At 41.4% G+C, this 15,330-nt stretch overlaps 2 protein-coding genes across 4 annotated transcripts; one reads left to right on the top strand and one right to left on the bottom strand.

The window, feature by feature from the left end:
* The first annotated feature begins 4,649 nt into the window (after positions 1-4,649).
* Positions 4,650-8,081, top strand: LOC131271217 (uncharacterized). The gene is made up of 2 exons (XM_058272611.1): positions 4,650-6,526; positions 7,268-8,081. The coding sequence occupies exons 1-2, from the start codon at positions 4,894-4,896 to the stop codon at positions 7,846-7,848; spliced, it is 2,214 nt and encodes a 737-aa protein (XP_058128594.1). The 5' UTR covers positions 4,650-4,893; the 3' UTR covers positions 7,849-8,081.
* Positions 8,082-8,089: 8 nt separating this feature from the next.
* LOC131271218 (U4/U6 small nuclear ribonucleoprotein Prp3) lies at positions 8,090-11,764 on the bottom strand. Of its 3 annotated transcripts, none has more exons than XM_058272613.1 (3): positions 11,045-11,764; positions 10,264-10,921; positions 8,090-9,245 (listed from the first exon to the last, which is right to left on the bottom strand). In XM_058272613.1, exons 1-3 carry the CDS (start codon positions 11,633-11,635, stop codon positions 8,494-8,496), a joined length of 2,001 nt encoding a protein of 666 aa, XP_058128596.1. In that variant the 5' UTR covers positions 11,636-11,764; the 3' UTR covers positions 8,090-8,493. The 3 variants fall into 3 exon arrangements, with proteins under 3 accessions (XP_058128596.1, XP_058128595.1, XP_058128597.1); XM_058272614.1 differs by having other exon boundaries at positions 8,094-9,245; positions 10,264-11,408; positions 11,570-11,690; XM_058272612.1 differs by having other exon boundaries at positions 8,091-9,245; positions 10,264-11,764.
* Between the last annotated feature and the right edge of the window lie 3,566 nt (positions 11,765-15,330).

A 15,330-nucleotide genomic window follows, 5' to 3' on the forward strand; every position in this document is an offset into this window, starting at 1 on the left:
CGTGGACTTGAACCGCGTTGTTTCCACTCCGGTCTCTGCGCACCTACCGCAAGACCGTCGCTCTTTGTTGAGAACGGTGTGCTAAAGGCCCAATATATATCTACTGCGTAGCCGTTTGTATGGACTGTATGGGAATGCATCGTTAGCGCTCGCTAACACCTCAACCAAGAGCGTGTTACGTAACACAAAAAGTTGGGGTGTATTGCTTCGAGCAAGCAACTCTGCGTTCCACGCGCTAGCGCGTCCGTTGACGTTTCAATATAAATGTTCCGTTATTGTTAATTCGTTGAGTGGATGTTGTATGAAAACACTCATTACACCTGCCACGCTAAGAAAGAATGAGTTTTTCTTCCTAAATACCTAAAATAAAGATTCTTTAACCTGTTCAACCAAACATACCTACGTAGACGTTCAACCGGACTACCCGTAGTCCATACATTTTGTATGGGAGATTCCGTTTTCCTGTACTTCAGACCAAATATCTTTTTATTGAGATGTCGGATCGATTTGAAATTTTCAGTGAACGGTTAACTACCCCGAGTCGGTCGATCCAAGCGCTGCTATCGAACACTGGCCACCGATACTATGTTAAACCCGGTAACAACCGATGATCGCCGCGAAGTCCAACCGCCACGGACCAACTATTTACACTGCGTTGCAGTTTCTGTACCTGTCGATAAGGGTCATCGTCCCTTCCTGTTTTCTTTCCTGCCCTTTTGCTTCCATGTTTCATGTATTGTTTAAACATTGTTTAATAAACTTCACTCCGACATCCAAACCCGCGAAAGCGTTATTCGTAAATCGCTGCTAGTTGGCCAGACTTGCACAGTCAACAGTAAACAGTAAACAAACAAAGGTTTGACAGCCAGTACCTCTTTCCACTGCGGTGCCACTCAAAAAAAAAAAATTATTGGTAGGTTATGAGGGGTACATGCCTACCAAAAATACACTTGTGAAGGTTCTTTTTGGTAGGCATGTATACCTTTGGTAGGAAAGTGCAGCAAGGTTCTCCTTGGGTTATTCTCATGTTTTCTAAGTCGTGAAACAATGTGATAAAACGAATCTTATTGTTTTTATTTGCCTGTAATTACTATCTGTAACCGTAAACTGCTGGATGCAGTTTGAATACATAAGGTGAGCAGGACAAAGCATAGGGTTGGAGTGAGAGGTTTTTTTGACTACACTTTCATCGCTCGATTCTGACAGAAAAATCGGTAAACGTAAACTCTTCGGCTGTTCCCCTCTTTGCGCCGCAAAGGTTTTGAGTTTGCGGCTCGTGTAGCGTGGCTCTAATAAGGGTATAACACGTTGCGTACCAAGCGTTTTAGCACAATTTTTAGTACATTTTTTTAAATTACAATTTGTTTATAATATTTGTTAAACTGATTGTTTTCGAAGGCCAAGCAAAAACTTAGCTTCCCAAAAAATGTATATAAAATATAACAATAATTTTTATGTTGCATTTTCATGTATTTATGGGTCAAAACCTGTTTAGAACTAGAACTGCTGTCACCCATATTTGGGTGACGCGGTACGGAACGCCCTGCCCCGGGCATGCCCCGGTGACAAAATCATCATGCCCCCGGTGGCAAAATCAGCATGCTTTCTCGTCCATGCCCCGGTGACAAAATCAGCATGCTTTCTCGTTCTGTCGGTATCAATTGTCAATTGGACGAGAAGCATGATCATTTTGCCACCGGGGTGGACATAAAAATCCCCGGTGACAAAATCAGCATGCTTTCTCATTCTGTCCAATTGACAATTGACACAACCAGAACGAGAAAGCATGATGATTTTTGGGGTGTTAAAGGGCAGGCATGGCCAAGAAGGCCAAGAAGAAGAAGAAAAAGAAGAAGATACGCTTGAAGACACGGTGCGTGGGAACGCAACCCCCGGTGTACAAAAACTTGCATGCAATCACTGAACGCCATACATTAGAATTACTGAACGCCATATACCCCGGTGGCAAAATCAGCATGCTTTCTCATTCTGTCCAATTGACAATTGATACCACCAGAACGAGAAAGCATGATGATTTTGCCACTAGGGCCCAAAGGATTGATCCTTTTCCGATACCCCCCCCTCAAAACCCATATGAATACCCCAGAAGTGTTATGTCAAGTCATGAAATGTCATTTTACACTGGACGACTTCACCTTCTAATTTATACACCTTGGTTTGGCAGCAGGAATGCCGTCGGCTACTATGGAAAAATACGATGGTCAAAAATAAATCCAATTGATGAGCAAAAAACGTGTGTGAGAAGAAATAAATAAAAATAAAAGATAAAAAAATATTTTTAATTGGATACTATTTATTTTTAAGTGCGTTCGATTGTATATATTAATCAATCGCACTAAAAATCGGCAGTAACATTGTCAATAAACATCCGGAATAAAACTTTGACCAGATGTAAATCAAACCTTACTACTGTGGCAAATGTAGTTAGGTTTCGAAGGGAGTGAGAGATATTTGAACCATGGATGCCATAGGGGGTGAAGCAGGAAGGCGGTGGGTGACTAGTAGCTAGCAGTTGTGTGCAAGCAGCAGTTTGTAGGGTAGGGTGGGTAAAACAGTCAGTGAAACGGGTGGAAATTGCGTGCAAGCACACATTTTGTACCGCGGGGACATGTGTGTGGCGCGCGGTGCAAATTCTACGCGTTGGAAACGCACACGCTCTCAGCTCACCGTCTACCGCATACACTCTCACCGAGTGTTGTCAACCCTCGTACGAGTGGAAGCAAGAGCAAATGTGAGATTAAAGCGAGAGATTCGAACACTGGCCGACAATTTTAACTGGAAAAAAACAAAACACTTTTCTATATGTTTTTTCAAACGATTAGCTTCGAACAATTTGCCAAACGACGTAAACCGAGGTCGACAAAAAAAATGCGTGATGTTTCCATCTTTGGTACAAACCTAATAAAAATGGACTACAGTCAGTATCCGACTTACGCGGATAATGGGGACCAGAGAAATCCGCGTATCCCGGGGTCCACACTACAGCGCGACGTCGCCTGACAGGTGCTGAACTCCATATAAAAAAACCTATCGCGATGTCGCACAAATCGCGCTAGGTTTTTTTTTGTATGGAGTTCAGCGCCTGTCAGGCGACTTCGCGCTGTAGTGTGGATCCCGAGTATCTCGAATAATGCTTGACACATAGTTTATACTAGGAGTTAAGAGATCGAGCTCTTGTGTACATGTATCATAGAATATAAAAAAATACTTTGTCCGTTAATATGAATGCAATACAGACGTATTCGAATAAAATAAATTGTAATAAACGAAATAAAAAGCGTAAGTTATGCAAATGTGTAATTTACATATTTGTTAGTGTGGTTGAACATCTCAGGAATTTACATCGATGTTATAAACCCAATCTACTGTCAAATTTTGAAAACCGCGTATCTCCGAACAAGGTGTATAAATATAGAAGGTGACTTTATGTCGCTTTAGAAGGGGTGCCATATTTGAGAAGAGTTATGTCAAAAGCCCAATCCTTTTCCGATACCCCCCTCAAAATCCATATGAATACCCGAGAAGTGTTATGTCAAGTCATTAAATGTCATTTTACACTGGACGACTTCACCTTCTAATTTATACACCTTGTCTCCGAATCCGCGTATGTCGCATATCACTCTACCTTGAGTGTTATGCAGACCAAGGTGGGTCCTAAGGGAGGTGAGCTCAAAGGCCTGGTCGTGGCAGCCATTTTGAAATTAATTTTTGACAATCGTTCCTGGTTTTGTTTACCAACAAAAGGATTGCGACGCGTTAGCAAGCTGCTGGTTCCAGTTGATACGGTTACCGGAAGACTCTGCCCTCATTAGCCACAACTTTACTGAGGCAGGCGTCCAAAGGCACATATGTTAACACTTTGTTGCTACAATGCTACACGAAACGTGTTTGTTAACACGACAATATCTTCGTTATATCGCATTTTTTCCCATTCCATGAAATATTTTTGCAAAAAACAGCTGAACAGGATAAATACGGCAATCTTACGCTAACTTCTTCTTTAGCTATGCGAGTCGGGGTATATCTTCCTACGCTAAGTCGAACGTTTGTTCCCTTATTCGTAATCAGAGGCGTACCGGCTCTGTCCGAACTATTATAAAGGGGCTCGTCCTTTAGGGCCGGCTATAAAAGCCATATGTCCACCCGCCGTCCACGGGAGTGATAATTCCTTCCGTTGTTAGGACACAAAAACTCGTGGTCCGCTTGATTGACTCAAACAGCACGAGATGTGCGGCAGCTAGGATTTGTCTGACCTGAGCTCCAGCTCGGCGTGACCACGCGGTCGTGCCGCAAGCTAACCTTACTTTTCCGCTAACCCTTTCAGGAAACTTGTGCACTGCTAACATCCGCTCTGATTCACTACCGAACTGGAACTAATCTTACGCTATCGGAAAGAAGAAAAAAAACAACTAGCAAATTGTAAACATAAACAAAACCCGGAACGATTGTCAAGTTTTTCCTTTATTATTCTAAAAAAAGTCAAGGTGATTTGTTCGGCATGAACCCACCTGTATAGTAATCACTTTGATGCAGACCTTGTTTCAATACATGACAGCAAATAATCGAAAATGATTTAACCCTGTGAATAATTGCACTTTTGGCAATATCCAAGATTTTTGACGTACTGAACGACTCGGAAGATATTTGGAAGAAAAATACGATTCGTTTCCCATTTCAGCGTACTAAAACAGAAAATATTTCATCGTTATTCCTTAAGCATAAAACATAGTGTTTACTAACAAATGATTTGATTGCAAGTCGAAGCGTACGAAGCATCATAAAATTTCAGCTCTAAAACATAAACAATTCGTATCGTGTGCATGTGTGTTTTACACTCTGTGTTCAGTGTAGCATTCTTGTCCTGTTTTCAGAATGGAACCTCTGTTCACAGAAAAGTGCAGATCTGAGACTGAATTATCTGAGTCCAATGAGGAGAATAACCAGTTAGCCGTCTCGGAGGTTAGCCATTCTTGTCGCAAACGGAAGCTGTCAACTTCCCTCGATACAATCGAACGCAGCGAAAAGCTCCAGGCGATCGAAACAAAAAGCAAGGATGTTGAAGATCAAATTTCGTCCGTGTCTCGCAACATTTGTGTCAATCTATTGGACCTGAGTGATGAAATACTATTACTTATATTGATCCAACTTGATGCCAACAGTTTGTTGGCGCTCTCAAAAACATGCACAAGAATGCAAATTCTTGTTGCAGACAAAACGCTATGGAAAGAGGCAGATTACACTACAGTACAGATGGGAACTGAAGAAGTAAAGCAGAATCTTAACCATCTGAAATCTGAATCCAAAACGTTAAAGCTTCGTGGAATGACTAGTGTTTACCCAGGAAATCGATGGAAAGAACCAACTCTGACACCAGCGATTCTGGAATCGATCAGTACGAAATGCCCACAAATGAGACGGTTGGAGCTGACCGAGGCATATTTAAATACCCCCGAAATAGGCATCGTCTCGTTTCCCAATACTTTACGTTCGCTTGTACTGAGAAAATGCTCGCTGTCATCACATAATGCTCATGAAAACAGTCACTATTTATTGCCACAAGTACAGATGACATCATTTCTTTCCAAAATCTACAAGCATCTGGTACACCTAGAGGAGCTGTCGATTGAGTATTGCACCTGGTTTGATACGCACGATTTTATGGTGCTTTCCAAATTACCTAACTTACGGTACCTTAGCCTGAAGGGATGCGCTAACTTAAAAGACAGTGTTCCGTACGCAAGTCTTGCAACACGATATGGGTTCAGAAAGTTAGAAGTGTTAGATTTACGTGACACTCCCATTTCCGATTCTGATGTGAGTTGCTTCAATATAGTTCAAACTCTGAAAGAGTTGCTCCTCGAATGTCCGGAGCATTTGCGCACAGATAGAGGTCTAGAAGAATACAATCAAGCCGAACGACAAAGGGTAGAGGAGTTGCATCGTCTAGCAGTGCCAGCCAGGAATAGACCACTACGGGGTGCAGAAAATGCAGCAATTCCCCAGGTTCGCCCACCGAGGCAGGGGATGTTTGAAGTACGGTTAGTCAATGGAGTACAGCCTGTCCAAGGAGAAAATCCTGAAAATGTCCTTCAAATGTTACGCGACGATGATTTCCTAGTAGACAACTTACCACAAAGAGGGGGCAACAATAACCGTCATCCAAATGAACCCCCTTCACCACCATTGAGAGCCGCACAGGCAGTTGGAGGACCTCGACCACCTCCACGGGGAAATGAGCAACAAAATAACAATAACGGCGATCGGCAGCATATTGTAAGAATTATCAATAGAGACATGCTGTTACAACGTCGGGAACAAATGGATATAGAAAACCCGCGACGTTTGCTAGGACGCCCTCAGCGTGGTCGACTTCCCGCTGCTCACCAACATGTTTTTGAAGCCGAGGTAAATATAGGTAATCGACCACAAGCACCACAACCAGTTGAACAGGACAGAGCACCAATGCCTGCGATTGAACGTCCAATAGAACATGGTGGTATAAATGGTAAGCATAGTATCGTATCTGTTATTCAATATTATCATTTGCTTCTTCAAATCGACAGGGTGTCCGTTACAATTAAACTGTAAATTTACAAATCCGGGATTAGTCCCTTCGCAGTTTTGCCCGAGCCGGACTCGGCCAAGTGGATGGAATTTGTATTGCTTTGTAGTTTTTTTGCCGCACGTTCTGTACCTACTTCGAAAACAAGTTCTTATATGATTGTAAATTTTTATTAATTTATTTCAAACTAATCGATGCAGCTGAACCAAATTATTGCTTTTTATTGAAAAAATATTGCTGATCACAATAAAAAAAAACATATGGCAGAACAAAAATACTTGCATAGTTGCTTGCCAGGAGACCATCTTTTAATAAAATAATTCCTTGAACTTTAAGGAAAATATTGTTTTGCTTCGAACTTAGACCAAAAACTATGCAAAAATGTAAAAAAAACAGTGTGACATTGTGTTGAACCATTTTCTCGCCTTGGCAGGACTGTGAAGGGGTTTATGTTACCATTTTACTTTTTGTTTAGTTTACTAGTACTGAAAACGTATGAAAAAAATACTTGTTTGACTTGGTTTAACACGTTGATGCTATCAAAAATGATAGCCATGGCAGTCAACGTGTTAATGTTATGTTCTGCTTACTATGTCTGAAGTATATAACTTCTATTTTATTGTATAAGAAACAATTCTAAGCAAGAATTTAAGAACAAAAAATCTAATTATGTATATTCCACAGTTCAACTACGGTTCCGTGGACTTCCCAATCGATCTGCAAATAATAATCCACGTCAGAACAATGACCAACAACAGCAAAGGCCGATACAACAGCAACGCCAAGAACCACCACAGCAGAATAATCCTGTCCCTAATCGCGTTCTTCCACATGTGATCATAATGCCAGGGATAGAAAACTTCCAAGAGTTTCTCCAGCGTCATGCTAACGGGAACCATCAACAACTATTCGTCAACTTGGGGATAGGGCACCAACATGCACCAAATAACGTGTCTTTAGTGAGCGATCGCGGTATTTGTGCATACGGCGTATCCAGATACGAAATACGCGTGATGGATGGGGAGCTGCAGAATTTTACAAAACTGGAACGTTTGTCAGTTCGCAACTACAAGTTGGTCACCGATACGTCACTTGATCATTTGGAATCGGCCGCTCCACACTTGAAGATGTTAGATGTGACTGGAACTTCTGTGACGGCTGATGGTGTGCGCAGCTTTAGATTATCCCGATCCAACTGTGTTATCATTTCCGATTTTGACAAAGACGCAGACACCGATGATCTCTCGGGATCCGAAAATCAATAAATTCTCACATCAGTATCGTGCTCACGAATAGCACATGAATCATTTCGTAAACGAAGACCGGCTTAGGAATATATAAGATTATTTAGATCAAACACATTTGGAATTGATGCTATGTTCCTTTCACATTTTATATCGATCATCAGATGTACTTAAAGCGGCCGACTTTCCATGGTCATAATCGAACATCTGTTAAGTGAAAATAAAGAATACCGTACGGTTTTAATTTCCGTAAACTAAGTGTTTATTTACGTTGTTCAGATGACTATTATACTAATTTCGGCTTTAAAAAATCGTGCCTACTTTGAAATAAAATATGGTGCAATTTCTATGCAAATTGGTGGAAATTATATTTTATGCCCTTTTTCGAGGTAACGCATTCATTTTATGGCGCACGCGGCCTTTTTTTCGCTCTATTGTATTTAAGATGGCGCTAAGACAATCGTGCAAAAACGTTCAATTGAAAACCTATTTGAATGAAATACTGACTAAACTCTCCTTTAATGAGCGAATAAGCACAACTGGCATGTGGAAATAAAGAACAAATAAAGGAATTAATATAGTATTCAGCGTTTAGCCCCCGTGAAAAAAACACTCAAAACTTAGTACAATTTTATTGTTTTGCCATCCGAAATGGTATCCTTTATTTTAGGAGTCTTCAGAAGCTTCCAGCACAGCTCCAGAATAAGCTAAATCCCAATAATGTTCAACATGATGCTTCTGAAAGAAATCTCTGGCGCTTTTCTCCAGTGGAAATGATTTATACTTAAATTCACCAAAGTTCCGACGTTGATTTGTTCCTTCCCAAACTAATACACACGCATTGGGTATCTCGTTTCCATCTGCATTTTTCACTAAATCCTCCTCCCATTTGATGCGATGCAACATAAGGCGGCGATATTTCTTTTGCTGTTTTGGTCCACCTTCTACGACAACGACACAGCAGTCGCGAAACAAAACGCAAACACCAGTTAGAAACAGTTGCTTCGCGTTCGTTTCAACCTTAAACTTTTTACTCTGCTGATCTTGCAGCTCGCGAATCCGATAAACTGCTACATGCACACCTAGGGTGGTGTCTTCCTTTAATTTGCGCATTTTCTTGTCACGACGCTGGTCATCAGTAAGTTTCCGGGCGGCATTAGCTTCTTCGTGAAGTTTCTGTCGTTTGGCCATCTGTTCTCGTACATGAGCTTCGATTTTTGTTGGATCTTGCACTGCCTCCGTTCCTAGCACTCGCATAAGATTTGATATGCGAAGCTTTGGCTCAGGCGGAGGTTCCAAACCGAGGCGAATTTTTTCTTGTTCCTCTTTCCAAGCTTCCCGTCTATTTTGCCGACGAAGTTTTTTCCGTTCCTTCTTGGTAAGAAACACTGGCAGATAAACGGAACGTGATGATTCGTCTGTAAACGAATTTGAGAATGTTGCGTTAGTGTTTTTCATTGTTTGTTCTCCATTGATTGCGATATTGAAATGAATGATTTTATTTTATGCAGTAGTGAATCGACTATACCAATCCGCTTTGTTGAGTGTTGGATAAAAAAAAAACAGTACTTTACAACGAATAATTGAGAGTCAGACTATAATCCGACACACACTTTCGATTAGTTGAAATAAGGTGCCGTGCACATTTATGAATCGTCGTGTTTCCAAAAGGCAGGTTTTAAAAAGGCCTGCAATCAGGACTACTTTATAGTCAGATTTGGTCTCTTTGTCTAGTTTTCACTCAATATGCGTCAATGTAGCAAGAAATGGATAAACCAGGGAAAATAACGATCATGATGAAAAAGCAGTTGAATCTTATTGTGATAGATCAAACATGTTTGTATCTACATGTAACAATCGTAAATCGTGTTCAGTGGTAGGACCAGAACCTAAACAAGTAAAATACAATCATATAGTGATTTATTTACAAAAAGTTCATACTTTTGACATGCTACTGAAATGTAAATTGATTAGAATAAAAATATAAAATCATGAAATAAAATTTAAAAATTTATGTACATTTACTTATGCGAATGATACCGTTCCACCAAGCCTAGTAAGCATTTGAGGAGAGTAGTAGTTGGTTTAAATCAGGGTTCTCCAAACTTTTTTTAACGCGGGCCGCATTGGGTGGACTAACCGTAGCGTTAGGCCACATTTTCCCAAGGAGGAGAGGGTCTCGTAGGGCCGTAGTTTGGAGACCCCTGTTTTAAACTAATGTAAAAAGAACGGCCTTGAGTCTAGGTCCTAGACATAGCCACCAGTAAAGCCAGACATTGGACCCCCCGTGGCAAAATCATCATGCTTTCTCGTTCTGTTGGTATCAATTGTCGATTGGAGATAGAGCGGGATTGGATTATAGAGCGGCAGTAAACGGTTTAGGAAATATTGAATTTCTACAACTTTAAGAATGCTTCAATTCTGTTGCATACTTACTTGGTGGACGCATTTGGGTGGGATGCTCGATGAGATTAGTGATCGATGAATCTCTAATAGAAATATTTCCCTGGTCATCAAAAGTATTTAAATCATCGGCCAGTATTACCGAATCCCACCACTCCATAAGCGGCACATCATTCGAATGCGATTCCGCCTTTGGGGCGATCAGCGCCAATTTAGTTGCCGAACTTATTCCTGTTTTGCGTGCGATCTGAGAAATTTCATTCTGCAACTTTTCTAACTGCGCCTTCATTCGCATACGTTCGGCTAGTTGCTGAAACTTTCCTGGCTCGTGGAAGCGTAAAGAACGTTTACTCCTGATAGCAGGTTTAAGTGCAATGCGATCGTCGTGAAAGTGTGTGTCGTTGGCTTCATCGTTCTGTACGCGTTCAGCAGCTTGTTGGGTTTTGGTTGATTCTCGCTTTTTGGCACGAATGTTGGCCTTCAGCGTAGGTGTCAACTGCGGTACAACTACAGTTCGACCACTTCCATCAACAGTGCGCCCTTCGGCGTCTAGAATCAATGGTTTTGGTTTGTCTTGAACCATTTGTGGTGGTGGTAACACATTCGCCAATGTCCCGGACAACTTCAATCGAATCTGCTCTTGCAGTTGCGCTATTTTCTTTGACCTCTCAGCGTCCGAAATTGCTGGTGCGTTGACATCTGGCAGGAGGTTGCTGCTGTCGATGGTTTTAGACCGGGCTGGATTGGTGGTAGAGGCTGGTCCCGCTTCCGTTGCACCGACAGCTGCGGCTGCTGCCGCTGCAGCAGCAGAGATTTTAGCAGTCACTGCATCCGCTGCAGCTATTGCAGAAGCCGGTATGTTGGCTATTTTATTATTTTTTATGCTTTGTAGATTTTTTTTGCGTTCTTCTATTTGACGTTGGGCATTTTCCATCATCATTTGTATATGGGCCATGGAAAATTTGGTAGCAGCTTCCGTGTTTTGACCATTGTTCTTTCCTTCTCCTCCATTTTTAGGTAACATTTCTTCTTTGTTGTCCTCGTTCCGTTTTGCTCTTTTCCAATCGACTGGTTGGTTTGGGATTGCCACAGTTGGCTCAGCGGAACGCTTATTAGATGATGCTGATTCGATGGTTGTTTTTCCTGCAGCTGCTGTGCGGATGGGTTGCCCATGGCTTCTAAAATTATCAACAAAATCTTCCACCTTATCACCTATTCTCAGTGCTTTACTGTCTCCGATGACGCACGAAAGATCCTTTACAAGTTTACACCGATCAAAGCCATTGTACAAATTCGATTCTATTGCCGACAACACGTTTGTGTCTGCCGAACCAAGTACCTTGGAAACTTGTTTTTCTAAGCTGGATCGAACAGCATCCAACTCACGATGCGATAGGCATGCCATTTCAAACACACTTAGCTGAATATGTCACGGAATAAATCCACCAATTCAAGATATTTACTTTGAGATGAGCATAGATAGCGCTCCGTTTTCACCAGAATTAGCTAGGCTTCGTTTCTTTTCTATTTGACAGAATAACTTCTGTCATAAAAGCCGTCATTTTAACCGTTTAAACCGGTTAAAGTGACTCGTCGGAGACCCGATGCGTTGTACACACTGTGTACTACACACTATCAGATCAAGTAACAATGTGTGTAACGAAACGGATCATTATGCTTTGTCGCTCTGTCTAATTGGCAATTGTTACTACCAGAACGAGAAAGCATGATGTTTTTTCCCGCTGGGAATCAAGTACAATATGAAACCTCCCAAGCAGCCCATGGACCATATAAACCGGTGCAGGGTACTCGCTGTACACTCGCTCGGATATTCATAAAATATGTAGCGCACCTCGAAGTTAAACCGATTATGATTTTCTCTCTCTCTCTCTCTCTCTCTCTCTCTCTCTCTCTCTCTCTCTCTCTCTATCTCTCTCTCTGTCTCTCTCTCTCTCTTTTTCTCTCTCTTTCTCTCTCTCTCTCTCTCTCTCTCTACTGAACCACTACTAACTTAGTAGTACTAGCCCTGGTTTGTGGTTGCTAGCCACTAACCTGATTGAAACCCATAAATTGCCAAACAAAAGGCGGAAGTGTATCTCGGGGTCCACACTACAGCGCGACGTCCCGTCACAAAACGCGACGTCGCCTGACAGGCGGCCGAACTCCATACAAAAAAATGTCGCACAAATCAAGGTGTATAAATTAGAAGGTGAAGTCGTCCAGTGTAAAATGACATTTCATGACTTGACATAACACTTCTGGGGTATTCATATGGATTTTGAGGGGGGGTATCGGAAAAGGATTGGGCTTTTGACATAACTCTTCTCAAATATGGCACCCCTTCCCAAGGTGTATAAATATAGAAGGTGACTTTATGTCGCTTTGGAAGGGGTGCCATATTTGAGAAGTGTTATTTCAATCAACTAATTATTCGCCACGACATCAATATGTCTTACTTTAAGATGTCCATCCAGTCTTCCTGTACAATCCGGGAAATGCATTTCAAAGATCCGAGAGATGCCTGCTCCATCGATTCCAGCGGTTAAGGCGTCCGGTTCAGATCAGTGCTAAAATGCCGAGATAGATGATTCGGTGGATGCCTTCTCCATCGGTTGCAGCGGGTGAGCACAGTGAGCACAGTCCCAGATTGCCGGGATTGGTGATTCGGACGAAGCATTCTTCATCGGTTGCGGCGGTTCCAGGAGATGTCTTCTCGATCACCAACAGCAAACAAGGGTGTTATTCTATATAACATCAAGAACACCATTGTTTCACATAAATCATTGCTCCACACTAAAAAGTTTCCCATTACCGGCCTGCTACACGAGCCGCAAACTCCAACCGCAAACTCAAAAACCGTATAAGTTTACGTCAAAATCTTTGCGGTTCGTGTAGCCGCGTTTTGCGGTACCAATTCTGTGAGCCACGCTACACGAGCCGCAAACTCAAAAACTTTGCGGCGCAAAGAGGTACAGTCGACTCTCGATAATTCAAACGTTCGATAATTCGAAACTCTCGATAATTCGAAGTATATCAGTAGTCCCTTGGAAAACTCTCACTATTTCGAATAAAAACAATACGATTTGGTACACTCGATAATTCGAAGCAAAATTCAAAGCTAGTTTGCTCTCTTCACGCGGTAATTCGAAGCTGTACCCACTCAACTCGCAACAATTCGAAGTTCTGAGCAAGTTGAAACGTGGTAGAACGCGTCACATTGTGGGTGCCCTGTAACACTCTGTTGAATGTATACGAAAATGTTCGTCCGAATTAGACTACATGGTGTAGACGGGTGGACGGACATATTTGGGGCACAACTGCTTTGTAGGAAGGTGCACAAAGAAAAGTGAAGAAAAAACAGTTAGCGAAAACCGTAGCTGCTTATTTCCTACCACTCTTGATAATTCGAACTCTCGATAAATCGAACTTTTTTCTGGGTCCCTCCATCTTCGAATTATCGAGAGTCGACTGTATTTGTTTTTGATTTTTCAGTTAACTCAAAAATCTTCCTTCAAAGCAAACAAGATCTTATTTCAATGCACACAAAAAGTAAAAGATGGATGCCTATCGCGAACGAAGTAGGTTTCATCAATCGATCGATGCATTTTTATCGGTCGATAAAGTTATCTACTCGAATTTTGCATCGCGTACGCTTTTTCTGAATCTCTCGATATAAATTTATCGGTCGATAAGGCAACCAGTTTTCTGGCTGCTAATTAGCTACTTTTCTATGGATGTAAAAAACGCATGGAAGACAATCGTCATCCAGCTGGATCCAAGTATCCTTTTTTTACTGGTCAAGTGATACATTTGGTAAACAGATGAAATCAGATGAAAAGAAATAATCAATAAAATCAGTGATTTTGGTAGAAATAACGAATTGTGATGCTCAGTGGTGTTAGTTATTGTGGATTCGTGTTGATTTTTTAGTGTACCATCATTAAAAATGAGCTTTTAACTCGCTATCGACTGGTCCATGGCAGTGGAAAATATATCGATCGATAGGGTTCATCTTCTAGCGTTCGCGATAGCAATATCTATCGATATAGCAACTGCTCGACAAATTTGTTCGCGTTTGGCAGCCGTTTTATCCACTGATATATCGATACATAACTTTCAACGTTCGCGATTGCTAAGTGAACCAAGTATCCCGAAAATGAACACTTGTTGGTCGATATACCATATCGATCGATAGAGCAAAACGTATCCGATAGCTCCCATGGATAATCTGTTGATGAATGAAGTGTGGGTAACTACCCTATCGCGGGTCATCGAGTTGAGTACCCAAAACTTGCAACAACGCAACAGGCGTATTGTGCGTAGGCAAGAAGATGGCAACCGTTTGCTGGACAATACTGTAGCAGAGCAAGCAAATGAAACTATAATTAACTTTCTTCGCATGAAGAAGGAAGATTTTGATGTTCTCAAGTTACATAAAAAGTGGTAGTATAAAATATTTTAATCTTTATCATTAAACTTTTTGAAACTTTTGGATAAAGTCAGTTGGTGGGCCGGACTTTGCCGACCCCTGATCTATAGTGAATTTATAATTGATATTCTAGCTATAAAATGACAAAATATTACCGTAACTACAAAAGAAACACGTAAATTTATCACCATATGTTCGTTTATTTTGTTTTTGAGATTTGTTATATTTACATTTATTTCTTTTTCGTCTTCTTCTTCTGACGCATTTGAGTTTGCGGTTAGCTGCCAAAAACATTGCGGGTGCAGTTTTCAGCTAAAAGGAGCTGAAAAGTTTCTGACGCAAACTTTTCGGTTGTTCCCCTCTTCGCGCCGAAAACTTTTTGAGTTTGCGGCTCGTGTAGCGGGGCTCATAGTTAGACCGTGGCTCAGGCCGCATCGAAAAATTTTGCCAACAATCCACTCTAGCAGGAGGACATTTCGGGAAATGGACTGAAAGATTTGCATCATGAAAATGTAACAATTGTGTTTTTGTATTACTGGATTGAAAATAAATAAAATATCTGGCTGTTAGAAGGCTGTTGGAAGGTATTGGAATTTGCCTCATTTCGTCATTATCATTTTTATGCGAAGAATCATGTCAGAAGATCAAGTATTATTAAACACCGTTCTTAC

Source organism: Anopheles coustani, unplaced genomic scaffold (genome assembly GCF_943734705.1).
Source record: "Anopheles coustani unplaced genomic scaffold, idAnoCousDA_361_x.2 scaffold_12_ctg1, whole genome shotgun sequence".
NCBI classification, from domain to species: domain Eukaryota; kingdom Metazoa; phylum Arthropoda; class Insecta; order Diptera; family Culicidae; genus Anopheles; species Anopheles coustani.

What these genes read in the sequence shown, in the direction of transcription:
- LOC131271217 (XM_058272611.1), top strand. Translation starts at nt 4,894, where the DNA reads ATGGAACCTCTGTTCACAGAAAAGTGCAGATCTGAGACTGAATTATCT. An exon ending in AGAACATGGTGGTATAAATG is followed by an intron (nt 6,527 to 7,267) that starts GTAAGCATAGTA and finishes TATATTCCACAG; the next exon opens with TTCAACTACGGTTCCGTGGA.
- LOC131271218 (XM_058272612.1), bottom strand. Translation starts at nt 11,635, where the DNA reads ATGGCATGCCTATCGCATCGTGAGTTGGATGCTGTTCGATCCAGCTTA. An exon ending in CACCCAAATGCGTCCACCAA is followed by an intron (nt 9,246 to 10,263) that starts GTAAGTATGCAA and finishes ATTCGTTTACAG; the next exon opens with ACGAATCATCACGTTCCGTT.